The sequence below is a fragment of the Oncorhynchus mykiss genome, chromosome 19, assembly GCF_013265735.2.
Source record: "Oncorhynchus mykiss isolate Arlee chromosome 19, USDA_OmykA_1.1, whole genome shotgun sequence".
Lineage (NCBI taxonomy): Eukaryota > Metazoa > Chordata > Actinopteri > Salmoniformes > Salmonidae > Oncorhynchus > Oncorhynchus mykiss.
The window spans coordinates 57,370,394-57,396,146 of NC_048583.1; the positions used below are offsets into that span (position 1 = coordinate 57,370,394).

The 25,753-nt window shown below is 43.4% G+C and overlaps 1 protein-coding gene across 4 annotated transcripts in view; it reads right to left on the reverse strand.

The window, feature by feature from the left end:
- LOC110498390 (ribosomal protein S6 kinase alpha-1) overlaps window positions 1-25,753 on the reverse strand; it is a 96,141-nt gene that overhangs the window by 65,670 nt on the left and 4,718 nt on the right. For 2 of the 4 annotated variants that reach the window (XM_036955148.1, XM_036955147.1), the window contains exon 2: window positions 6,445-6,492. In XM_036955148.1, the coding sequence (XP_036811043.1) occupies window positions 6,445-6,492 (48 nt within the window). Of the gene's footprint in view, window positions 1-6,444; window positions 6,493-15,935; window positions 16,595-25,753 lie in introns of those variants that run through there. The other 2 variants (XM_036955149.1, XM_036955151.1) reach the window with 2 other exon arrangements.

Here is a 25,753-nt window from a genome sequence, read left to right on the forward strand (position 1 = left end):
TGATTGAATTCTGATATTTGCCAAGTGTGGTAAGGTGAACAGAAGAAGTAGCTCATCCTAGGGTGATGTCTCCAAATTTGTCCTGATGGTGACACATTGGGGAAACAGCTTGAACCCCTTCATTGCCCCTTGCAGCTTTAATAACTGGTTGCTTTTCTATAGAGTGCAGGAGGTTCATAGGGAAAGCCATGTTTGCTGATAAACTATAGTCAATCTTATTGTCCTCTACTGTCCCTTAGTTACAGGTGTATTAGGGAGCACCGACAGGTTGGACACAAGACTTTGAAGATGTGAAATTCAAACCAAGAGGTTGACATCCACACGAGACACACAAAAAAAACGTAGCCAAATTACAAGATTGATTAAACTGCAAGAAACAGGTGTCTGGAGGTTTCATTGCCATGGACAAGACTGACGTGGTGAAATTCTGGTGCAATTTACAGGTCCAGAATGCAATGGCTCTCAAACCAGAACTGATGCCCAGGGGGAAAACGTTGTCATCTAAACCGGGCAGTCAATAGTCAAAATGCCAGGTTTAGGTCAGCTGTAATTATTCGACAGGTATGGTGTTGTCCATTTCGAATCTGACCTTTGACCCCTTCTACTGTTGAGTTGATGTGCCACCAGGCATAGTTCCTGCCTCTGTTCATTGTTTAGGTCAGGTAGAGCAGAATAAATTACAGTTGTATTCAGAAGTGAGCTGCTGACAGGATGAGTGTGTGTGTGCGTGCGTGCACACATTAGCACACGCTAAGAGCATAGGGGCCTGATTTGGAGGGGGGTAGGGAATGAGCAGTTGCCATACCTACGCCATGCATATGAATGAATACACACGCTGCTGACTGGGGGCTTCCAGTATGAATGGAGGCCTGCATTGTTTCCAGGGTTAACATCCATCAACATGCCCCCCACCACAGAGCTCCATCTCCAATACCTCACCTACACACAATCAACCCATCATACTGGTCAATACTTAAAACACTCAATTGGAATGGCTAAATACACAGCACCCATAGGACAAACATGACCAACACACACACACACACTGTGGATCGTGACCAGGTGCTAATCCTGATGAAGATGATTCAACACAGAATCACAACCAACTCTTTAGGATTCTTTCATCTCATGTTGAGGCATCCAGAAGGTGTGCCTCAACACAATATCCTGGGGGGGTGGGGGGTGGGGGTGGGGGGGGGGGTGCATAGGTGTGTATTTGTATCATGCATCAGTCCTCATCTGACTGACAGCTCTTCTGCAAACCCCCATTGTTCTATCACCACTTAGGCCTTTATGGAATAAAATACAGAAAATTATTAAAGTGGCTGTTTTCTTTATTCTTTGAAATGGCTGAGGCAACAACAGCCTTTCCTCAAATGTGCCATTTACCTAAAAAAATATATAAATCCTGAATAATTGAATTATGAGCTTACTTCACCACAGCCTCGGTTGTCGTTGGCACAGTCTTATTGAATGTCATGACAACAAAGCCAGCCATGCCAAGCAACCATGACAACAAAGCCAGCCATGCCAAGCAACCGACCAACTGTGCAGCCTAACAGAATCACTCGAGGATTCCTTTTGCACAGAGCTCCTTTTCAGTGCAGCGGTGTTTAAAATTGTATTTCTGCAAAAAATGCCTTCATGAAATAAAATAAACAGAAAATTAACAAATTCTAAATATTTTTTTTTTTTATATGTAGAAAACATCCCCTAAATTATTGCTCAATATCGACTGGCTATGCCAACTTCACATCAAATTACACCATCAACAACACTTCCAACCCAATTTCACAACGCTCACTCGTCAGGCACAGAAATGAATGACTCCAGTTAATTTCACACCCCTTCAAACTAAGCCCTGGAGGTGATTGATAAAACTTTTCTCCAAAAACATCCCCGCAAGGACGATGATACCAGGGAGAAACCATCGAGGCTGGCTTGAAACAGTAGTTCTATATCTACACAGCGGCACTGTAGCATTATTGCTACAGAGAAAATGTCTAAGTAATATAATTTGCTGCTCAGATAGGGCTCAGACCGCATTACAGCCGTCTGAAGGAGATTTCCCAAATCTCCCATCAGATGTTATTACGTCTTAATTGCCTGTATTATGCTAGAATTTGATTAGAAGTGTTGGTGTAATTTGAAGTCCAGCCACCCGACAACCTGCCTGCTTGACCCCATCTCCTCCTCCCTTCTACAGACCATCTCTGGAGACCTTCTCCCATTCCTCATCAACTCCTCCCTGACTACTGGCTGTGTCCCCTCTGACTTCAAAATGGCCAGAGTCGCTCCCCTCCGACAAACTACAGATCGGTATCCCTTCTTTCTTTGACTTCCAAAACACTTAAGTGCCCTCTCTGACCAACTCTCTCACTGTCACTATCAGAACCATCTTCTGTAGCCCAGTTGGCAAATCATGGCACTTGGAATGGTAGGGTAGTGGGTGCGATTCCCAGGACCACCCGTACGTGAAATGTATGCACAACATGACTAAGTCGCTTTGGATAAAAGTGTCTGCTAAATGCACATTTACATTTTTTTTTTACCAGTCAGGCTGCAAGACATTTCACTGAACAGAGACTGCTCTTCTCAGTGTCACAGGGGCTCTCTCTCCTCATGCTCCCAGATGTATCCGCTGCCTTCAACAACCATCAGATCCTCCTCTCCACCCGCTCAGGGCTGGGCGTCTCAGGCTCTGCACACACTTGGATTGCATGCTACCTGGCAGGCCGCTCCCTCCCAGGTGATGTGGAGAGGATCCGTGTCTGCACCACGTACTCTCATTACTGGTGTCCCCCAGGGCTCAGTTTTAGGCCTTTTCCTTTCTATACACCAAGTAAGTCGACTCCTTCAAATTCTCACATGGTCTCTCCTTCATTGCTATGCAGAGGACACTACTTTTATCCTTACCCCCTTTTGATACCCAGGTGGCAACACGCATCTCTGCGTGCCTGGCAGATATCGCCGCTTGGATGTCGGCCTACCGCCTCAAGCGCAACAAGAGCGCGCTGCTCTTCCTCATGGGGAAGGCCTGCCCACTCCAAGACCTCTCCATCACGGTTGACAACTCCACGGTGTCCCCCTCCCAGAGTGCCAAGAACCTTGGCATGACGCAGATAACATCCTGTCATTCTCTGCAAACATCAAAGCAGTGACTCGCTCCTGCAGGTTCATGCTCTACAACATCAGTAGAATATGACCCTACCCAACATAAACAACTTACCCAGAATGCTGCAGCCCACCTAGTGTTCAAGTCTTCCCATGTCACCCCGCATTCCACTGGCTTGGCTTCCAGTCGAAGCTCGCATCCATTACAAGTCCATGGTACTTGCCTATGGAGCAGCAAGAGGAACTGTCCCTCCCTACCTTCAGGCTCTGTTCAAACCCTACACAAAAGATCCTTAAATATTTCCACAACACTCTGGCCCTTGCAACCCCCTCTTACGAGCTCTGACCCAGCTGATAACTACTTTGAGGAAAAATGTACTTACTATGACAGCTAGTTGGGAAAATCACATATCAATCTTAAGACGAATGCCCTAAGTTGCTCTTGATAAGAGCGTCTGCTAAATAACTAAAAATGTAGGATAAAAACTCCTTAAAAATAAGTTTAAATTACAGGGCTATGGGAATAAGAGGAGAAAGCGACATTACAAATCATTCCAAAACTTCTTCAGCGCAAGTCACAGAGAGAGGACAGTACCCTCGTCCAGACCAGGAGTACTTCCTGGTCAGATATGGAAAGTAAAAATGTAATAAATAAATAAACAGGCTCTACTTTACTTTATATGCACATCATTAGCCAGCCAACAAATTGGCTACATGCAACATCGACCTCCATATAGAGATGTTGTTAAGGTCCTGCGTGAGAAAGCACAGATCTAGTGAGGTGAGGTATTTTATGTACAGGTAACTGCCAAAATAAAGGAAACACCAACATAAAGTGTCTTAATAGGCTGTTGGGCCACCAAGAGCCTCCAGAACGGCTTCAATTCACCTTGGCATAGATTATACAAGTGTCTATTGGAGGGATGCAACCCCATTCTTCCACAATAAATTCCATAATTTAGTGTTTTGTTGATGAAAAACACTAAATAATAAATCTAAATGAATGCGTGCATGTTTCCATGTATTCCACTTTCAACTCTCAGAACACCATGTCCATGTTTACAGGCTCTGAGCCTTACTTCTCCAAAGACAAAAAGTTTAATTTTAGTGTTAAATGCCACATTTAGTGTAACGCCTTTCTTGCTTGCTCCAAACCCAATAATGTAGTAATCAATATAGTACAACAAAAGAGTACAAATAAGAGGAAGACAAAAAAGTAAGAAGCTATATCTCACACACATGGTCATTTCCAATACCATAGTTACAACGTGCAAGCATACTGGAGTGATAGAGGTAGATATGTATAGGGATAAGGTGACGAGTCATCAGGATATATGATAAACAGAGTAGCAGCAACATAAAAATGGTGATTGTGTGTGTGTGCGTAGTCAGTATAAATGTGTGTGCATGTTGGAGTGTCAGTGTGCACGAGTGTGTAGAAGTCATGGGTCAACTCAGATAGTCCGTACGGCCATTCAGTTAGCTATTTAGTAGTATTTTGGCTTGGGGATAGAAGCTGTTCAGGAGCCTGTCCATAGTGTAGACCAACAACGAGTCATGCTTTAGCCCAATGAGCAACACCAGATGCCTGCCCACCTTTCCTGTGTGCTGTTTGTTCCACTAGCAGGCTGGGAGAGAAAAGGAGAGCCAATTAGTTGTAAGGTGTCACCATGCAGATAAGTGCATCTGAGCTCAATTTCCAGTCTCATATCAACGGGTCTGAATACTTAAATAAAATAGTTTTATTTTATACATTTGCAAACATTTCTAAAAACCTGTTTTTGCTAAGTCATTATAGGGTGTTGTGTGTAGATTGGATTCATTTGTTTCTCCCCCCCCCTCATTTTAGAATAAGGCTTTAACGTAACAAAATGTGGAAAGAGGGGTCTGAATTCTTTCTGAATGCACTGTATGTAGAGTTAAAACTCCTCAGCAATCTACACACAATACCCCGTAAATACAAAGCAAAAACAGCTTGAGAACTTCTTGCAAATGTATAAAAAAATAAAATACAGCTTTCTTGGGTATGACGCTACAAGCTTGTCACACCTGTATTTGGGGAATCTTTCCCATTCTTCTCTGCAGATACTCTCAAGCTGTCAGGTTGGATGGAGAGCGTCGCTGCACAGCTATTTTCAGGTCTCTCCAGAGATGTTCGATCGGGTTCAAGTCTGGGCTCTGGCTGGGCCACTCAAGGACAGAGGCTTGTTCCGAAGCCACTGCTGCGTTGTCTTGGCTGTGTTTAGGGTCATTGTCCTGTTGGAAGGTGAACCTTCACCCCAGTCTGAGGTCCTGAGCAGGTTTTTCATCACGGATCTCTCTGAACTTTTCTCCCTTCATCTTTGCCTCAATCCTGACTAGTCTCCCAGTCCCTGCCGCTGAAAAACATTCCCACAGTATGATGCTGCCTCCACCATATGGACGGTACCAGGTTTCCTCCAGACGTGACGCTTGGCATTCAGGCCAAAGAGTTCAATCTTGGTTTCATGAGACCAGAGAATCTCGCTTCTCATTGTCTGAGAGAGTCTTTAGGTGCTTTTTGGCAAACTCCAAGCGGGAAGTCCTGTGCCTTTTACTGAGTAGTGACTTTCATCTGGCCACTACCATAAAGGCCTGATTGGTGGAGTGCTGCAAAGATGGTTTTCCATCTGGAAGGTTCTCCCATCTCCTTAGAGCTCTATCAGAGTGACCATCGGGTTGACAGCACAATATTGGCCAACACCACCCAGTAGGTCATCCTGACAGAGCAATATTGACCAACACCACCCAGTAGGTCATCCTGACAGAGCAATATTGACCAACACCACCCAGTAGGTCATCCTGACAGAGCAATATTGACCAACACCACCCAGTAGGTCATCCTGACAGAGCAATATTGACGAACACAACCCAGTAGGTCATCCTGACAGAGCAATATTGACCAACCAACACCACCCAGTAGGTCTTCCTGACAGCACATTTTCAGTTGATCCTAGCTTAGGGTTTCCAATGTCACTGCACACATGCAAGCACACGTGCAAGTGCACACTCAATCTTTGAGGATTTTTCTAGTTAGGAAAATGGGTAAAAAATAAATAAATAAAAAGCCAAAATACAGAAAACAATGTGGTCTTATAGCCCATCAGTCCCCAGTTTCACCCTCATTGCTGTATTTGAGTCGAATCAGTAGATTTCTATTATTTGCGAGGCAATAGTCTTCCTGTTCGCACTTCCCATAAAATGATAGCAGCGGAAAACAGCTCTTCCCAAAGGCACCTTCTCAAATTGTTTCAGCATTGCATAGTTTATTTGGTGAGCATGTGCGAGATGTGATCAGAAGACACCCCTTACCTTGTGACCAGCAGGTGGGACCCCATCCTCAGTGACGCTTTGCCCATTCTGAAAATAAACGAGACAGAACACGGTTTCAGTGCCAAGTTGTTTGCTGTGTGTGATATTGTATGTGTGGGTGGGAACCATAGCAACCTAGAGCATCTATACCCATTATGCTACTTTGTTCCTAAGCTGACAAACCCAGTGCGTTTCACCTGTTGAAATGGCCAACAACCACAGTTATCCTCCAACAATGTATCTAGCTGAAGCATTGTTAAGAGCCCTTCAAAAAGAGAACATCCATTTGTTATCAGCCAGTCTGCACGTTATTTCCCAGCATACACAGCATGGACCAGAGGCTAAAGCATCAGATGACATAATTGCTGTGTAGTTTCACAAGAGCAGACACTCTTTAAAATGTCATGATGAAAAGAGAATCAAGGCATTTCAAAAAGACCATTACATGACAGGCTGGCCACTTTCCAGTGAAATCAAACTGCCATTAACGCCATGATGATGATGATGATGATGATGATGGATGATTAGGCAGCATGATTCATTTGAATAACCAACAGTTAGTGTGTTTAAAGACTCCATGTTGCTGGGTTGAGGACATCGGATGATAAAGTGTAATTGACTAAAATGTTTCACCCAAGGCCTTAGCAGATGGTTTGGTACCACAGTACATTGTAGTGCAATATTCTACCACAGGCCATTAAAAAGCTGCCACAGGCCATTAAAACTGTCGACGGCAAGTATCTCTAGAGATGTTCAATCTCTGTTTTCACAAAGAACTAAATATGATTTGTTTGGTCTGAAGCATTTCTGTAAACTCATACCTTAGAACACTCAAATTCACATTCTTGCTTCGACAGAAACACACACACACAAAAAAAACAAACACCCGCTCTCTTACCATAGCAGTCAAAATAGAGACATATATTGCACCTGAAAAAAAATCAAACAAACAGTCAGACACAAAGAGGGGGGTTCGGGCTTGAAGCGCCAACACTGACCGAGCCCCCCCTTTCCCTGTCATGTCACAATGGAGAGAGGCGAACCTGAAGTCACACTTCCTCTACTACTCTTCTCCCCTGACGACAATACAAGTATTTTCTTCAAACACACACACACACACACACACACACACACACACACAGCACAGCAGAGCAGAGAGACAGGATATTGATTAGCCTCGAGTTGTGATAAAGAAGAAAGAGAGTGGAAAAATGGCTTATCTGGGGCACTGCCCTTGGTCTGAGGGCAGAAAAATATCTTTACTAAAACGGAGAACCGTGGACTTAACCCCCACTCACTAAGATTGTCCACGATAGGTCTGTTGGGTGACACAAATTAACTTGCCATGGAAATGTTAAGTTGCATCAGTCTCAAAGGCTGCATTTATACAGATTGCCCAATTCTGATCTTTTGATGAATCAGATCAGCTCATTAATTAGGCAAAATATCAGAATTGGGCTGCATGTGTAAACACAGCCAAAAGGACCAAGAGTGAGACATTACTGCAGCGGCCTCTGCTACAAATCAAGAGCGCAAAAGGAAAGCAGGATTACCGTAATCAGAGAATGTTTTCAGGACACACCCTCACCACAGAGAACTTGTTAGGCTATCAGCTCTTGGAAACACAATGAGCTTCTCAAACCCAGCCTGAGGGTTTTATGAGAGTGCAAGAGGAAGATCAAAAGTCTAGCTGGGGTTTTCATCCAGTTTGCGACATATTTCTCATGAGAATTTTCCAACCAGTGATGAGTTTCCACAAAACTGACTTACTGTGGATAAAAATCAGTGTGTGATGACGTAGTGCACAGAAAATAGACTTTTTCGCTTAAGTTTTCATGTACCGAATAAAAATCTAAAGTTAAGTGTTGTTTCCATCGCAGTTAAACTCTACCAATAGTTTTTGTAACAAAAACTGTTGTGTTAAATAGCAAATAGGCCCACTCTGGACTTGGCACCTGCTCTCTAGTCAACACTATGTGTTAAATAGCAAATAGGCCCACTCTGGTCTTGGCACCTGCTCTCTAGTCAACACTATGGGTTAAATAGCAAATAGGCCCACTCTGGTCTTGGCACCTGCTCTCTAGTCAACACTATGTGTTAAATAGCAAATAGGCCCACTCTGGTCTTGGCACCTGCTCTCTAGTCAACACTATGTGTTAAATAGCAAATAGGCCCACTCTGGTCTTGGCACCTGCTCTCTAGTCAACACTGTGTTAAATAGCACATAGGCCCACTCTGGTCTTGGCACCTACTCTCTAGTCAACACTGTGTTAAATAGCACATAGGCCCACTCTGGTCTTGGCACCTACTCTCTAGTCAACACTGTGTTAAATAGCACATAGGCCCACTCTGGTCTTGGCACCTACTCTCTAGTCAACACTATGGGTAGGCTGTGCGGTCAATGGATAGTGTAATCGACATGAGATTATTATGGATAAGCGCGAGAATTTTTATTTGTCAAACGTTAGACAAGCATCGATCACGTCACCAGAATAATACCCTTGATATATATTAGAAAGGAGCGTCAAATTTACTTTGATATGGTGGTTATTATATATAAGTATTTGCTCATAAAAGCGTTTCCACTGACATTTCTTTCATACTTAATTTAACCGACACAACACCATAAATCAAACCAACACAATTCTGTCAGCATTTATAAAAATTGTCATTGCCATCACAGCTGTCGTGTTTTAAATTTTTTCTCCTCCATACGGTATGACTTTACTAGCATAACAAACCAAATGATGGTAAAGTGGTCACTGACTGCAGTCGTTGAAAGGGATAGTTCAAGTGACATCACCCACAATGCTTTTCCAGGCAATGACATCAGGGTTTACATCCATGGGGGTAGTAAAGGCATTTTTAGTATGTTCCACGTTACACCTAAATCACCTCAAAAATTACATAAAAACAGGCTTGCAGAGGTGAACTACCTCTTTAATAAACTCAAAAAGATAGGTCAGTGTTTCACAACTAACAAGGAAACACAAACCAACAATGAATCATAAAAAGGAGGGTTTACACACAAACAAAATACATTTAATAAAAAAAATAAAGAGGCTCCTTGAGGAGGAAACCAAATGTCCGTCCGGTTCCGGAGTGTTTCCCTAACCTCTGTGTAGACATCCCCTCTATTTTTTTTACCTTCCTTATCCCCTCCCCCCTCCCATAAAGTTCTCACTACTGTAGTCATAATCCCTGGGTCTTCAGGAGAGGTTGGAGCAGGAATGTGGAAGATGCTGCTCCACACATTTTGGCCTAATTAGCCCTGCATGGCTGATCCAAGTGGCACAGTTAACCACGCTCTCCCCTGAGATTTCAACCAGAGTAAAAACACACACTTTAGAACTACAACCTCACACATACAATTACACATTCAAACTCAGAGATTCAAAATGTACATCAGGGCTCCCCAAATGGCAGCCCACAGGACGAATGTCCCCTCCCCATGTTAAAAATAAGAAGTAATAATAAAAAATAAAGACACCAGTGAATCAGATTCCAAGTGATTTTTATTTTGGACATGTGTTCCAAAGTATTCCCATGCATAACTGATCGTATACAAACGTAAGCAAGTCTTAGTCAAACGTTATATCGGTTTGTCCTTCTTGAGGTGAAGTTGCAGTCTACAAAGTATCTGTAATGATGTACCGACCCCCCTGACCATCCGCTCAATAATGATTTTTTTTAAAATCTAGTTGATGATCCCTGATATACATTTCTGTACACACGTAGGGCTGAGTGGTATTTTACTATACGTGGCTACAGGTATTGATTGATCCACCGATGTGGATTTTCACTGTACCTTCACTAAATGGTATTGAAATCAAATTGTATTTATCACATGAGCCAAATACAACAGGTGAACTGCTGTAAGGTATTTTAATGTTTGATTTTTTATATCATTGAGTAAATGACTCAAAGAAGAAATGTATGAATGCTGGAATTGAACAAATATGCAAATAGAAACCAGTTCGAGGCTACAAAATAGCATTTTAACGCGGTGTTCTACAAATAGGACGACTACACTGTCAGTTTTTGCAGATACAGTCTTTTTGATTGAACAGTATAAAGCAACCAGAATGAATAAAGCCCATTAAAACCACTTAGAATTAATATGCTGCTATCCTAGGGTCACGCACTACCCATAATGCATTTTTGGAACTTTCATTATTCAGAAACATCAAATCAGGTCAAATTATAAATTTTGCCATCGCTCTACGCACATAGCTTGCAGCCAGCCATGTGACACAATTATGTTACTCAAAATACATCTATAATTCATGCAATGTAAACAGCCTTGAAGAACTCATGGTGTGGTTAAAATATAACTTCAGTGTAACAGCTATGATTATAGCAGCGGAACCACCCTGAAAACCAAGCAACTGGTAATCGCTCCATCACACACACAAAAAAACAACAACTATTGCTTCATTCACAGTGCAATACTGTACTTCAAACTAAAATGCTGCATCATTGACCATCTTTAATTCATAAGCCAAGCTTTACTTAGAAAAAAACTAGAATGTAGCACACACCACAGTTCAAACATTTGGGGTCACTTAGAAATGGCCTTGTTTTTTGAAAGAGATGCACATTTTTTGCCCATAAAAATGATGTAAAATTGATCAGAAACAGTGTAGATAGATATTGTAAATGACTATTGTAGCTGGAAACGGACGATTTACGGAATATCTACATAGGAGTATAGAGGCCCATTATCAGCAACCATCACACCTGTGTTCTAATGGCACGTTGTGTTAGCTAATCCAAGTTTATCATTTAAAAAAAGGCTAGTTAATCATTAGAAAACTATTTTGCAATTATGTTAGCACAGCTGAACACTGTTGTTCTGATTTAAAGAAGCAATAAAACTGGCCTTCTTTAGACTACTTGAGTATCTGGATCAAAAGCATTTGTGGGTTCGATTACAGGCTAAAATTGGCCAGAAACAAAGACCATTCTTCTGAAACTCGTCAGTCTATTCTTGTTCTGAGAAATGAAGGTTATTCCATGCAAGAAATTGCCAAGAAACTGAAGACCTGGTACAACGCTGTGTACTACTCCCTTCACAGAACAGCACAAGCTGGCTCTAACCATAATAGAAAGAGCGGGAGGCCCCGTTGCACAACTGAGCAAGAGGACAAGTACATTAGTGTGTCTAGTTTGAGAAACAGACGCAGCAAGTCCTCAATTGGCAGCTTCATTAAATAGTACCCGCAAAACACCAGTCTCAACGTCAACAGTTAAGTGGCGACTCCGGGATGCTGGCCTTCTAGGCGTTATTGTTTGCTTTTCTTTCAAGAACAAGGACATTTCTAAGTGACCACAAACTTTTGAACGGTAATGTAGCTATTTTTTTATTTAACTAGGCAAGTCAGTTAAGAACAAATTCTTATTTGCAATGACTGCCTAGGAACAGTGGGTTAACGGTCTTGTTCAGGGGCAGAACAACACATTTTCACCATTGTGTCAGCTTGGGGATTCAATCTAGCAACCTTTCGGTTACTAGTCCAACGCTCTAACCACTAGGCTACCTGCCGCCCCTACCTGCAGCTATGACGAAACAAGGAAAGCGACCTCATATCTGCCAGTGTGAAACTAGCTTCAGGTTGTGTTATCACATGCCCCTATGGCAGCCAGTAAGTCATCTCTCCCAGGTAGTGTTTGTTCCACAGGTCACACCCAGATCAGCTGAAGGTAAGGCAAAAGGCCCTTCTCTAGATGTGTTCCAAGATGGCTACATTGCAGTCACCTTCCAGATCTCACAACGCCAGCGTGCAGCACCACTACATTATACTAGGTCTGGAACACACCCAATCTGCTTACATAATGGCCATAGATCCAGTAGAGCACACAGCCTTGGCCGCGCACGACTACAACACCATCGTTAAGTTTGCCGACGACACAACGGTAGTAGGTCTGATCACTGACGAGGCGGTAAGTGACCTGGCAGTGTGGTGCAAGGACAACATCTCCTTCAAAGTCAGCAAGACAAAGGAGCGGATTGTGGACTACAAAGAAATGGAGGGCCGTGCACTACAACACCATCATTAAGTTTGCCCCATCCACATCGACAGGGCTGTAGTGGAGCGGATCGAGAGCTTCAAGTTCTCTTCCCCCACCGGAGGCTGAAAATATTGGGTATGGGCGCTCAGAACGTTGAGGATCTACAGCTGCATCATTGAGAGCATTTTGACTAGCTGCAATCAGCACCTTGGTATGGCAACTGCTTGGCATTTGACCGCAAGGCACTACATAGGGTAGTGCGTACGGCCCAGTACATCACTGGAGCCGAGCTCCCTGCCACCCAGGACCTGTATACCAGGCGGTGTCAGAAGAAGTCCCCTAAAAATAGCCACCCAAGTCATACTGTTCTCTCTGCTATCACACGGCAAGCAGAAGCGATGCACCAAACTAAACTAACTTTGACTCATCACATACGCTGCTGCTACTGTTAACTATCTGTCACTTTATTCCTAGTAATATGTACATGTCTACCTCAATCATCTCCTACCACAGCACATACACTTGATACTGGTACCTCCTGTATATAGACAAGTTATACTCATTGTGTATCTATCTATTTGTATTATTTCGCGTTTTACTTAATTATTTCTATATTTTCTCTCTCTGCATTGTTGGGAAGGGCCCGTAAGGAAGCATTTCACTGTTAGTCCACGAAGCATGTGACAAATATAATGTGATTTGAGCCATTAGCTGCTGTGTGCAAGCGCGTCTGCAACATAGTTGGTCTGGAAAACACCCACTCTCTCTCTCTCGCCCTCCCTGTGTGGCTCAGAAAGTGTACCCTGTGCTGGCAGGCCACGCATGGCTCAGAGGAATGTGGACCATTGTCTCACAGTTATTAACTCAACCCCTGGCCTCTTGCGTAATAACAGGGCGATCTCCAGAAGTGCTGACAGTCATCCCTTGCAGAGGCTTGTTGTGTTTTGTTCTGCTCCGTTCTACTCTCCATCAGAAAATACCTGATAAAAGCATGCGCCAAAACGCATTGGTTTTCACAACGAATAATTATTTTGCAGCGAACTTGATGAATATATTGTCATGTTCAGGTCCTTCTGCTGCACCTGGGTAGAAAAAGCTCCGCTGGGAACAGAGGACTCGTGTGTAGTAGAGGAAGACACCTGATCGCATCAGTCGCAAACACGTCCTTCAGTCACAAGTCCTCCAAAATTAAAAATGTAACATTTATATCAAAACATTACATGTTCACCAGAAGAAGAGGTTCATGCTAATATGAGAAGGAAGGAGAAGAGCAGTTAGGGAATATCTCAAGCAATATGAGCAGGAAACAAAAATCATGTGCCTCACATGTACAGGGGAACAATAACAGTGACTTCATCAGTGATCAAAGGAGTGTCTATGACTAGGTCATTGCTCTATGTCGAGGCATCTGTCGGGGGAATCTCCGGATCACTTTGGGGATCAGGGGAGTCTCAGACGGATAGCCAATCCCAATTCGCACCTCCCCCTCCCGCTTTGCCATAACCCTTTGATGTTTGCTTTCCCATAACCCTTCGATGTTTTGCAGATCTGAAGGTTCTGGATAGGTTGGTCTATAAACAGCAGGAGACTCCACATTACAGATTTGCGAACGTCAAAACGGATGGGGCCAAAGTGGAGAGGAAGGGAGCAAACTGGGACCGGAAGAAGCCTGGTGGTGTGCCAGGTGCGATCCAGTGGCAGCACATGGAACGAGAATAGTATAGGGAAGGGAACGGAACGACTGGTGACGTGATGACAGGGAGGCATAGAGACAGGGAAGAATGGAGGGATAACTTTGTAGTGGTATGTGACTAAACCCTGGGCCGGATCTGTAGCCTTCGCACAGTCTCTAGTTTCAAAACACAGAGTCACTGACAGGAAACAAACAGCTCATCAGCTGTCATCTGATAGGAGAGAGTAGCTCCTCTCACCGAGTGGATGTGTTAAGAGTGTGTTGATTCTAACATTTATATTCAGATCAGACGTTCATACAATACGCTTGGATATTTGACATCCTACAATTTAGAACTGTAGGCAGCTGTCGACAGTAGCTGACATCATCAGCTCAAGTATAGCAATGGACCAATGGTAGAATCTGAACCTAGTTCGTACTTTGACAGTCAGTACCTTGACATTTCCATAAAGCTGTTAATGAATCTGACCTTGTCCAAACCGATAGTAACCCAAAACCACAACCCTTCAATCAATCAATCAATCCACAGCTCTCTCTGGTATCCAACCCCAGCCTTAACATCCGTCTGTCTCAGGGCTCTCAGTTTACAGCTCAATCAATCGGCCTCGGTCTCGTCTGTCGGTCTAAGACTGGAGTGGAGCCGGGTGCCAACGAGAGCTGTGCTGTGACTTACAGCCTCAAGCTCAATGGGAAAGATCTCAGTGTGCCAAATTCTAAAGGCATTTGTCATCTCTCTACATTACACGAAACGAGGCAAGACAGGCATAATTTTACCTGCCCATCCAATCTGGTGGGGATTGGGGAAGACCTCATTCCCAACAGGTGTAGTATAGCTACACTCCTCCATTTGAACCAAATCACAACACAAAGAGATAAGTATGAGAACATAGTATGGCGAATGGGCTCTCTAAGTTTACATGTAATGCTGCTGCGTGACAGAACACTGGTTTACGTTGCGTTGTGACTGAGACAGTATGTCACTCTTGCCTCCAATTTGCCTTTAACAAAAGTTGCAAGGTCATGACCATAGTAAAAACTCCAGCGCGAACTTCCTGGCAAGCGGCCATCTGTCAAGAGGTGCTGAGGACATTCAAAACTGCAGAAGCGGAGTTCAACTAATGTCCTCTGAACATTAGCTATTAGACTAGACTACTATACTGCAAAAGGAAAATGTCAAGCCATGGCAACAACTGAATAAAACAGGATAAGAGTGGAGGGGGAGAGTAGCCTACTCACTTGATAACAAATTCAACTAAATGGCAGAGGAAGATTTAAATAAGTATTTTGAACGCGTTTTAGAGTTCACAGGGCACTGCTCCATGGAATCAATCACAAAATTATACCCCTGCAGATTTGATTTCGGCTAAATGTTGTCACACACATGGGTACATTGCATCAACCTACTGTAAAAAAACAAGCAAGTGCACTCCTTAACTTTACAAACATGTAGAATAACAACTGGGGCGCCTTCAGCAGGACAACGTTTTGGAACGTTCAGATATGCATTTTTGTTCTACATAGAAATATGCTATCTGACATGCAGAATATGGAATCACGTCAGCTCCATGTGGCATTTCCATTTCCAACGCCTGAGAACGTTTTCGTACTGAACATGGCCCAAGTCAACATTGTTCCATTATGTCAATAAAAACCAATTGAATCCTGGTATTTATTGTCAAGTGTCTTTCCAAGCACACCAATTAACAGAAGGGAAAAGTGTGGCCTACAAATAGCCTATATTTGGCATGCGGAATGACAATAAGAGCAATTTCACCGGCGCCCTTACCTCTGAGTCCAGTGTAACTAGTTCCATTTGGGGCCAGGGCTCCGCAAGATGTGCAAGAGGCATTATGCTGGTTTAGTATCGCTCTCTGCTACCGAAATACACGTTCAATTTGCCCAAATGGATTGGGTTGTAGAGTGAGGTTACGTTACCCTGGACAATGTCTTGTTTATTCACAATCTGAATTCCGGTCGGTTATGATGTATCAATTCAATCCCCGGTGCAGACGCGTATTCCAGTCGCACTCGGGAGCCGTTTGCTACAAACAAATATAAACCCGAATGAAAAGCACACGATAAAACTATTGATGATACCAATTCCAGGATATGAGTAAAATCAAACCCCTCTACACAGGTAGCCTAGGTCAGATTTGTAGTGAAGAGCCGACTGAGTTTCCAAGCCGTTAATTAGGCTATGCAATTATATTCATTCGCAAAAATAATTAGCTTTCTCTTGAGTCCATGTAACCTAATTAATCGACGACGCAGCCTATTATATTATAGGCATACAGCTTCTCTTCTTCTCTGTATTTATGAGAGATTACTCGGAATGGGGACTTCGTTCTGTACTGCCTCCAGAATGTAGCGTTGAAGCTGAGCGCAACTCGAACTGTTATTGGCAGACTCCAGACTGATTTCTTCCAGCCCCGTATTCGTCGGTCCGCCCAACTGTATTTTCGCCATCCTCTGGAGGCTGGTTGAACTGCAATTTATGTATAGGATTACCTTACGTAATACGCCAAAGCGCACCAAATGCACTTTTTTTTAAATACAGTAATCAAATCAAAAAGGTTGGCAGCGTAATAAGACCTTGAAGATAATTTTGTTCAGCATGATGGGAAAAAAATATAATAGGGAGGAGAAAAAGGACGGGAGAAGAAGAAGACAAAGAAGAAGAGAGGGGTCAAGGGCGTTGATGATGAGGACGGTAAATAGTGATTCATTTTTATGCACACAGGTGTCATGCCCATTCATTGCAAGTGCTCGCTATCAGTGTCCCTTCAAAAAGACATTTGGTACATGACAAATTTGGATTTGAAGTAAAACAGTTACAATTTATTACCTAATAAAAATTATATCAAATTTCTTGAGTGTGGTGTATCAATTGATCTGTGCATAGTCGAGGGTCATTGTGTTATTGTAACAATGCCTACATTTATGTTCATTTGTTTTGGTCTCTCACTCCAACATGTGCCACCAGAGGAGGCTCCTCAGAGGAGGGGAGGGAAGGACCATCCTACTCAGTGAATTTCATAAAAATAATGAATGCATATTTTTTTTGATAAAACATGTCACCAAGTAACTGATTAAAACACACTGTTTTGCAATGGAGGTCTACAGTAGCCTCAACAGCACTCTGTAGGGTAGCCCCATGGTGTAGCCGGAGGACAGCTAGCTTCCGTCCTCCTCTGGGTACCTTGACTTCGATACAAAACCTAGGAGGCTCATGGTTCTCACCACCTTCGATTAACTTACACAGTACTTATTACAACTTCCGGAGGATGTCCTCCAACCTATCAGTGCTCTTGCAGTATGAACTGACATGTTATCCATCCAATCAAAGAATAAGAGAATGAATCTAGCACTGAAAGCATAAACTACAGCTAGCTAGCACTGCAGTGCATAAGTAGCGGGGACCGAGAGACTGAAAAACAGCTTCTTTCTCAAGGCCATCAGACTGTTAAACAACACTAACATTGAGTGGCTGCTGCCAACATACTGACTCATCTCTAGCCACTTTAATAATGAAAAAAAATGATGTAATAAATGTATCACTAGCCACTTTAAACGATGCCACTTTATATAATGTTTACATACCCTACATTACTCATCTCACATGTATATATACACTGTACTCTATACCATCCACTGCATTTTGCCTATGCCGTTCGGCCATCACTCATTCATATATTTGTATGTACATATTCTCATTCATTCCTTTATACACACAAGTGTAAGGTAGTCATTGTGAAATTGTTAGGTTCAATTACTTGTTAGATATTACTGCATGGTCGGACCTAGAAGCGCAAGCATTTCGCTACACTCGCATTAACATCTGCTAACCATGTGTATTGTCCCGCCCTGACCTTAGAGCTTGTTATGTCTCTATGTTGGTTTGGTCAGGGTGTGATTTGGGTGGGCATTCTATGTTCTTTTTTCTATGTTTTTGTATTTCTTTGTTTTGGCCGGGTATGGTCCTCAATCAGGGACAGCTGTCTATCGTTGTTACTGATTGGGAACCATACTTAGGTAGATTTTCCCCACAGCGTTTTTGGTGGGTAGTTATTTTCTGTTTTGTGTTTCTGCACCTGACAGGACTGTTTCGGTGTTCGTTCATTCTCTTTGTTATTTAGTGTTCAGTTGAAATAAAAGTATGAACACCTACCACGCTGGTCCTTCTTCAACAGACGATCGTTACAGAGCTAGAGAGGATACCGTTTACCACGCTGCGCTTTGGTCCTTCTTCAACAGACGATCGTTACAGAGCTAGAGAGGATACCGTTTACCACGCTGCGCTTTGGTCCTTCTTCAACAGACAATCGTTACAGAGCTAGAGAGGATACCGTTTACCACGCTGCGCTTTGGTCCACACCTTCTTCAACAGACTATCGTTACAGAGCTAGAGAGGATACCGTTTATCACGCTGTGCTTTGGTCCTCACCTTCTTCAACAGACGATCGTTACAGAACTACCCACCACCAAAGGACCAAGCAGCGTGGAAGAGAGGACTGGACATGGGAGGACATCCTGGACGGCAAGGGATCCTACACATGGGAGGAGATCCTGGCTGAAAGGGATCGCCTCCCATGGGAACAGGTGGAGGCAGCCAGGAGAGCGGAAGCAGCAGGAAAAGGGAACCAGCGTTATGAGGGAACACGGCTGGCAAGGAAGCCCGAGAGGCAGCCCCCACATTTTTTTGGGGGGGAGGCACATTGGGAGTGTGGCGGAGTCAGGTTGGAGACCTGAGCCCACTCCCCGTGCTTACCGTGGCGAGCAGGTGACTGGTCAGGCCCCGGGCTATGGGGTAACGCGCACTGTGTCTCGGCCGGGCATTCACAGGCCGGTGTGCTTGGTGCCAGCGTCCCGCATTTGCCGGGTGGAAGTGGGCATCCAGCCAGAAAGGGTGGTGCCAGCTCTGAGCTCGAGACCGCCAGTGTGCTTCCAAGGCCCAGTGTATCCGGTGCCTCGGCCAAGGAAGAGGCCTCCGGTATGTCTCCCCAGCCTGGTGAGTCCTGTGCCTGCTCCTGGAGCTAAGTCTCCTGTGTGTCTCCCCAGCCTGGTGAGTCCTGTGCCTGCTCCTGGAGCTAAGTCTCCTGTGTGTCTCCCCAGCCTGGTGAGTCCTGTGCCTGCTCCTAGAGCTAAGTCTCCTGTGTGTCTCCCCAGCCTGGTGAGTCCTGTGCCTGCTCCTAGAGCTAAGTCTCCTGTGTGTCTCCCCAGCCTGGTGAGTCCTGTGCCTGCTCCTAGAGCTAAGTCTCCAGCGGCGCCCTCCGGTCCGGAGCCTCCAGGGGCGCCCTCCGGTCCGGAGCCTCCAGGGGCGCCCTCCGGTCCGGAGCCTCCAGGATTGGTAACATGTTAGTTCTATTTTGTTGTCTACAATATAAAAGTTATTTTGGTGACAACGATGTAGGCAGTGTAGCAGTTAGTGGTTATGGTATGATGGTTTGGTTTGGATAGATTTTTGCACCTGGTCACAGACAGCTGTTGTGTTGTGCACTGAAGTCCACAAGCAAAGTTAAAAAGGTGATAGTGCATAGATGTGAGAAGGAATTATACAATGAGCAAAGTGATGATGCTGTATGTGGCTGCTATGAAAGTGAACTGTGTTTGCGGATGATCAGGCGTGTCATAATTTCACCAATTCTTTTGCAAAACGTTTGTCAATAAATGAAAGCAAACTGAACGAAACATGGAGGGACCTACCTGAATCGGTCCAGTAGAAACTATTGTTTAATTAAGTTGGATTGTAATAATGATTTCACACCAGATCAGCTAGATGCAGGCAAGAGTGTGCAAGGCGGTATCGAATGTGTCATCATCTCTCGACCTGTGCACCTACGTTGTAAACTTTTATTTGTAGGTTAAGTTGTAGCAACCTCATGATGGGTATAGGACAAATTCAAGTATCACGTAGGAGCCTAAACCTATCGAAGTCACATCGAGCTGGGTGAATGGAATATGAATGACAGTCATCCAATATGCTGTAATATAAATAAGGCAATGCACATAAAAGAAAAGGTTGTCCCTAATCTCAAACAGCACTGACCACCACTGTTTGTCCCAAGGCCTTTTCATACAGAGCACAGTCCGGAGAGCTCCCCCTCTCCATCTAGTCTATTCACTGGGCTAAGTGAATAGTGTTCCTGGCTGAATTTTGGTTACTATTGGCAACCAGACATCATCTAACATACTAGTTATATATATATATATATATATATATATATATATATATATATATATATAGTACGAGTCTAAAGTTTGGATACACCTACTCATTCAAGGGCTTTTCTTTATTTTTACTATTTTCTACATTGTAGAATAATAGTGAAGACATACAAACTATGAAATAACACGTATGGAATCATGTAGTAACCCCCAAAAATATTAAAAGCTAAATATATTTGACAGCTTTGTACACTCTTAGCATTCTCTCAACCAACTTCATGAGGTAGTCACCTGGAATGCATTTCAATTAACAGGTGTGCCTTGCTAAAAGTTACATTTGTGGAATTTCTTTCCTTCTTAATGCTTTTGAGCCAATCAGTTGTGTTATGACAGGGGTGGTATACAGAAGATAGCCCTATTTGGTAAAAGACCCAAGTCCATATTATGGCAAGAACAGCTCAAATAAGCAAAGAGAAGTGACAGTCCCATCATTACTTTCAGTCAATGAGGAACATTTCAAGAACTTTGAAAGTTTCTTAAAGTGCAGTCGCAAAAGCCATCAAGTGCTATGATGAATCTGGCTCTCATGAGGACCGCCTGTCAAGACTTCCTCCATGTCGGCTCCTCTCCTTGTTCGGGCGGCATTCGGCTCTCGCCATCGCCGCTCCATTTTTCATGTATCCATTTGTTTTGTCTTGTTCCCTGCACACCTGGTTTTCATTCCCCAATCAATCCATATGTATTTATTCCTCTGTTCCCCATCATGTCTTTGTGTAAGATTGTGTTACGTGGATATTGCGCATTACTTTTTGTCTATGTTCCGTGTTTGGGCACATTTTATGTTACTGTGCTGTCATTTTGGACCGGAATAAAAAGTGCGCCTGTTCACTACACTCTGCTCTCCTGCACCTGACTTCACCTCCTATACACACACACACTCCTAACAACTGCACAGGAAAGGAAGACCCAGAGTTACCTCTGCTGCAGAGGATATGTTCATTAGAGTTACCAGCCTCAAATTGCAGCCCAAATAAATGTTTCACAGAGTTCAAGTAACAGACTCATCTCAACATCAACTGTTCAGAGGACACTGCATGAATCAGGCCTTCATGGTCGAATTGCTGCAAAGAAACCACTACTAAAGGACACCAATAAGAAGACGAGACTTGCTTGGGCCAAGAAACACGAGCAAAGGACATTAGACCGGTCAGTGGTGGTTTTAGCTTGTATGGCTCCCTGGGCGAACCCCCCTTCTGCCCCCCTCCACCCTCGCCCCCCCAAATAATCACCATTCTGCACTAACTGTCATTTTTATTCAGACATTTGGAATAACACATAAATATTCATAACATGTAAAATTATATAAATATAAAAATATATACAGAAGTAAGACTCATAAATACCAAAAATAAGTAATAAGACAAATAGAACCAAATGTGTTGATTCAATACATTACCCGTCCCACAACACTGTCAACCAAGAGTCAAGACTAAACCGATTCACCTTGGTGGTGTGCAGACTGGTTTTATACTATTCTTAACCATTTCACACAAAACAGAAAAAAATGCAACAATATATCTGTGAAGCTATATATTCACAGTATTATGAATGAATTGTGGTTCATTTGGTAGCATTTCGTAGTGTGACTGATTTTACTAATTGCATTAGTACTGTACAAAGTTAGAGTTGCGCTATTTGATAGATTTCCCCCACTCCCACTACCTCAGGCTTCCAGTGGGGAGACCTGAAAGTCAACCTACCCCACCCTCTCCCCATTTCGTACTTCTGAGTAGGAGACCTTCCCAGGCAGTAGCCTGCCTAGCTCACAAACTAGAATCAGGGTGCCCACTCCGACAAGGTTAATTGACCCACAGTCTCACACGGTGACATGATATCACTTGACGTGACATGCAAATGAGTGATAGAAAACCGATGGTCACCTGTCCAAAATGTTTTGTGTGGGCTCCCCGTGCTGCCCCCGGGCTCCCTGTGCTGCCCCCGTGCTCTCCCCGTGCTCCCCCCGTGCTGCCCCCAGTGGCTGCCCATGTAGCCTATACCTAAATCCACCACTGAGCCCGGTGGAAACCTGTCCTTTGTTCTTACGAGTCCCAATTTGAGATTTTTGGTTCCAACCGTCATGTCTTTGTGAGACACAGAGTAGGTGAACTGATGATCTCTGCATGTGTCGTTCCTACCGTGAAGCATGGAGGAGGTGTGGGGGTGCTTTGCTGGTGACACTGTCAGTGATTTATTTAGAATTCAAGGCACACAACCAGCATGGCTACCACAGCATTCTGCAGCAATACGCCATCCCATCTGGTTTGGGCTTAGTGGGACTATCATTTGTTTTTCAACAGGACAATGACCCAACATACCTCCAGGTTCCGGCATCATTTTATGTGCCAATTCATAAACCATGTGCCATTGAATCAGTACATCGAAAATCTATATTATCACAATTTTCTTTAAGCAATTTGGGTTTTTAATGCAGGGACAGACAAGTTCCTTACTTTCTCCAACTTCCACTTGCCTCTTCCATGTTTGCGGTAATGCTACAATTAGTTGGTTGTAATTTTGTGTTGAGCAGACACTTCCAAATATTTTGGTTAACTGCATGTGAGACATAACTCCACCAGTCCTATTTATGAATATAATTTACAAAGATAATTTACAAAAACATATTTGTTCTGTCTTTTCTGGTGGATTAAACTGAAATAGCAACCATCTTTTGATGGCTTGTTTTAAAAATAGTGATATTTTTGAGATTATTTCATTTTCAAATAACCGAAAGTGAGAGGTTGTAATCTGAATACAGGGGAAAAGGGCCATTCTTGATCATGAGACATTCTTACTAACCTGCTAGAGAACCCGTTTGGATTTAAGTATAACTTTTGTATGACTGAAGCCTTTAGTGAGAGGTCTAATGCTTTAATATTTAATCATTTCTGCCTTCCGAATTCATATTGATTATATAAATAGGACCGTTTAATTTTGTCTGACTTACCGTTCCAAATAAAATTGCATATTTTTTGCTCATATATTTGAAAAAAACATGTCGCTAGGTGTAGGCAAGGCCATAATGAAATAGGTAAACTGTGATATGACTAAAGAGTTAATCAGGGTGATTTTTACACAAATAGACAGGTATTTTCCTTTCCATGGTAGCAAGATCTTATCTATTGTTGCAGACTTTCTATTAAAATGTATTGTAGTGGGAAATTTCTTTCTTTCGGGATATGAAGACTGTGTATAGTTTTCTTCGTGTTCATAAACACTCAACAAATAATGTATACTCATCTTGAGCCATTCTCACACAAACACATACACAAACATGCACGCACACACACAGCAGCCATTATGTACTAAAACAGTGTACCCCCATTGAACAGAATGTATTATTCTGGTGCTAAACTATTTCTACAGAATGTAGCTGTATCCATGGAGTTCTGAACACCAAGGTAACACAGCACAAAGGACTAATGATTACATGCATTGGATGTGTTGTATCAAGAGACGTGTCTTCTGTAATTGCATATGAACATTTCATAGCACTTTGCCCTGATTACATAATGAGTCCCTTCACACCGTGATAGTATATATTGTACAGCATATGTTCCTGCATCTCTGAACTCCTATTTAGTTTAGTCTAGTGCAGATTGTACTGTTCTGTTATGTCTGAAGTGGCAGCCTCAATCGAGAAAAACCTTTGACCATTTCCTATAGTCTCCATATGATTTTCTTGTATTCAAGTCTCTTCCCTGTAAGGCGTGCTGGAGATCTTCGGAATAAAAGAACAAGTATTGATACAGCATGGTATATGGTATGAGTCATTCAATCATTTGTCAAGGCCACCTAAATATGACAAACCCGTAGCCCTCAAGGCCCCCCATTATTAGCCAAATAAAAACCCAATTTGGACCAGCCATCTGGCATTTGCCAGAATTGCCCTATGGCCCATCCATCCCTGCCCCTAGCAAAAGACGCCCACTTAGAAAAGGCTTATCCAACAGTACACCCATTTTGCTCATAGGACTCATAGGACTGTTGTAAGAAAAGTGATCTAATTTACATGGGTGATCTAATAATATTGAGAGGTACTGCATGTGCTCTAATTTGGCACATGTATAAACTGCACTCAACATCACTGCAATCTCAGTGACTGGACCAAATGTTCACACACTGACATCTCGGAGTGGGGAAGTGGTGAATTTAAAAAAAGGGGGGAAATCATTCACTTCCCAGAAGCTGTGGCCACTGGGCCATTCGTACAGTAAAGTAGAGTATAACTAATGGATTGTTTTTTCTCCCATCAAGACAGATCCATTACAAAGTGCTCTTAGTCGGGTCGGGGCACGCTAATGCCACCTAGGGGTGGTCATCCATCATATAGTCTGTGTCGCATTCAATTCTGTCCCCAAACTCGAATGACTCGTTTGTCCCAGTGTTTGATACAGAGCAGACCCAGACAGGCACTTCACTCTACCGTCCCCAGACTCCAAGGGAATCCCACAGACACTTCCTCAGTGGTCTATCTTTCCCAGACTAAATAACTCTGTTGACCCTGTTACTGTCAGTCATTATCACACACACACACACACACACACTAATCTAATCAAAGAAAGTGGCAGTGTGGTTGTGCATCGAGCAGCACACTTTTTAACTAAAAGGAAGTATGTTTGATTATTTGATGCTGCATGCTATGTATAGAGGACGACTTTCAGTCTACACACAGTGTGAACCAGCGCATAAATTGAGATCATGTTTTTCAATCCCAGAGCTAATCCTAATTTAAAAAATATATACATATTATTTCAATCAAAAATTCTATACATTTTCCAGATTGTAATTTGGCTAATTATCCACTTTTGTTCATGAACTCAATTCAGGTCACGGTGGATGTTAAAGCAGCATATGGGTGGTACTTGTCATAGGGGACATAGGGATTTCTTCCTCCCTCCAAAGCCATGGTGATGTCATCATCGGTGAAGATCATGTGACTCAGACGTGTTCCCGATCAATAGTGACCACCTGGGGACACCCTTCCCCCATTAGTAGAGACAACCTAGGGACACTCTGACCCCATCAGTAGACACAACCTGGGGACACCCTGCCCCCATCAGTAGAGACAACCTAGGGACACACTGCCCCCATCAGTAGAGACAATCTAGGGACACCCTGCCCCCATAAGTAGAGACAACCTGGGGACACCCTGCCCGGATGGCACTGAAGGATCATGGGTGATGGGTGTAGGACTCAGTCAGGGCCATGTGCAACAGAATGAAGTCCCTCCCTTCACTACCATGATTCATCACTGCCAGGGAGCGGGGGTTGTGTGTGTGTTTTTGGGGGGTGCATATGAGAGAGAGAGCGTGTGTGTGTGCATGCATGTGTGTGTATGTCGTATGTGGCTGCCTAAAGCCCAGATTCTCTGAGACAGGG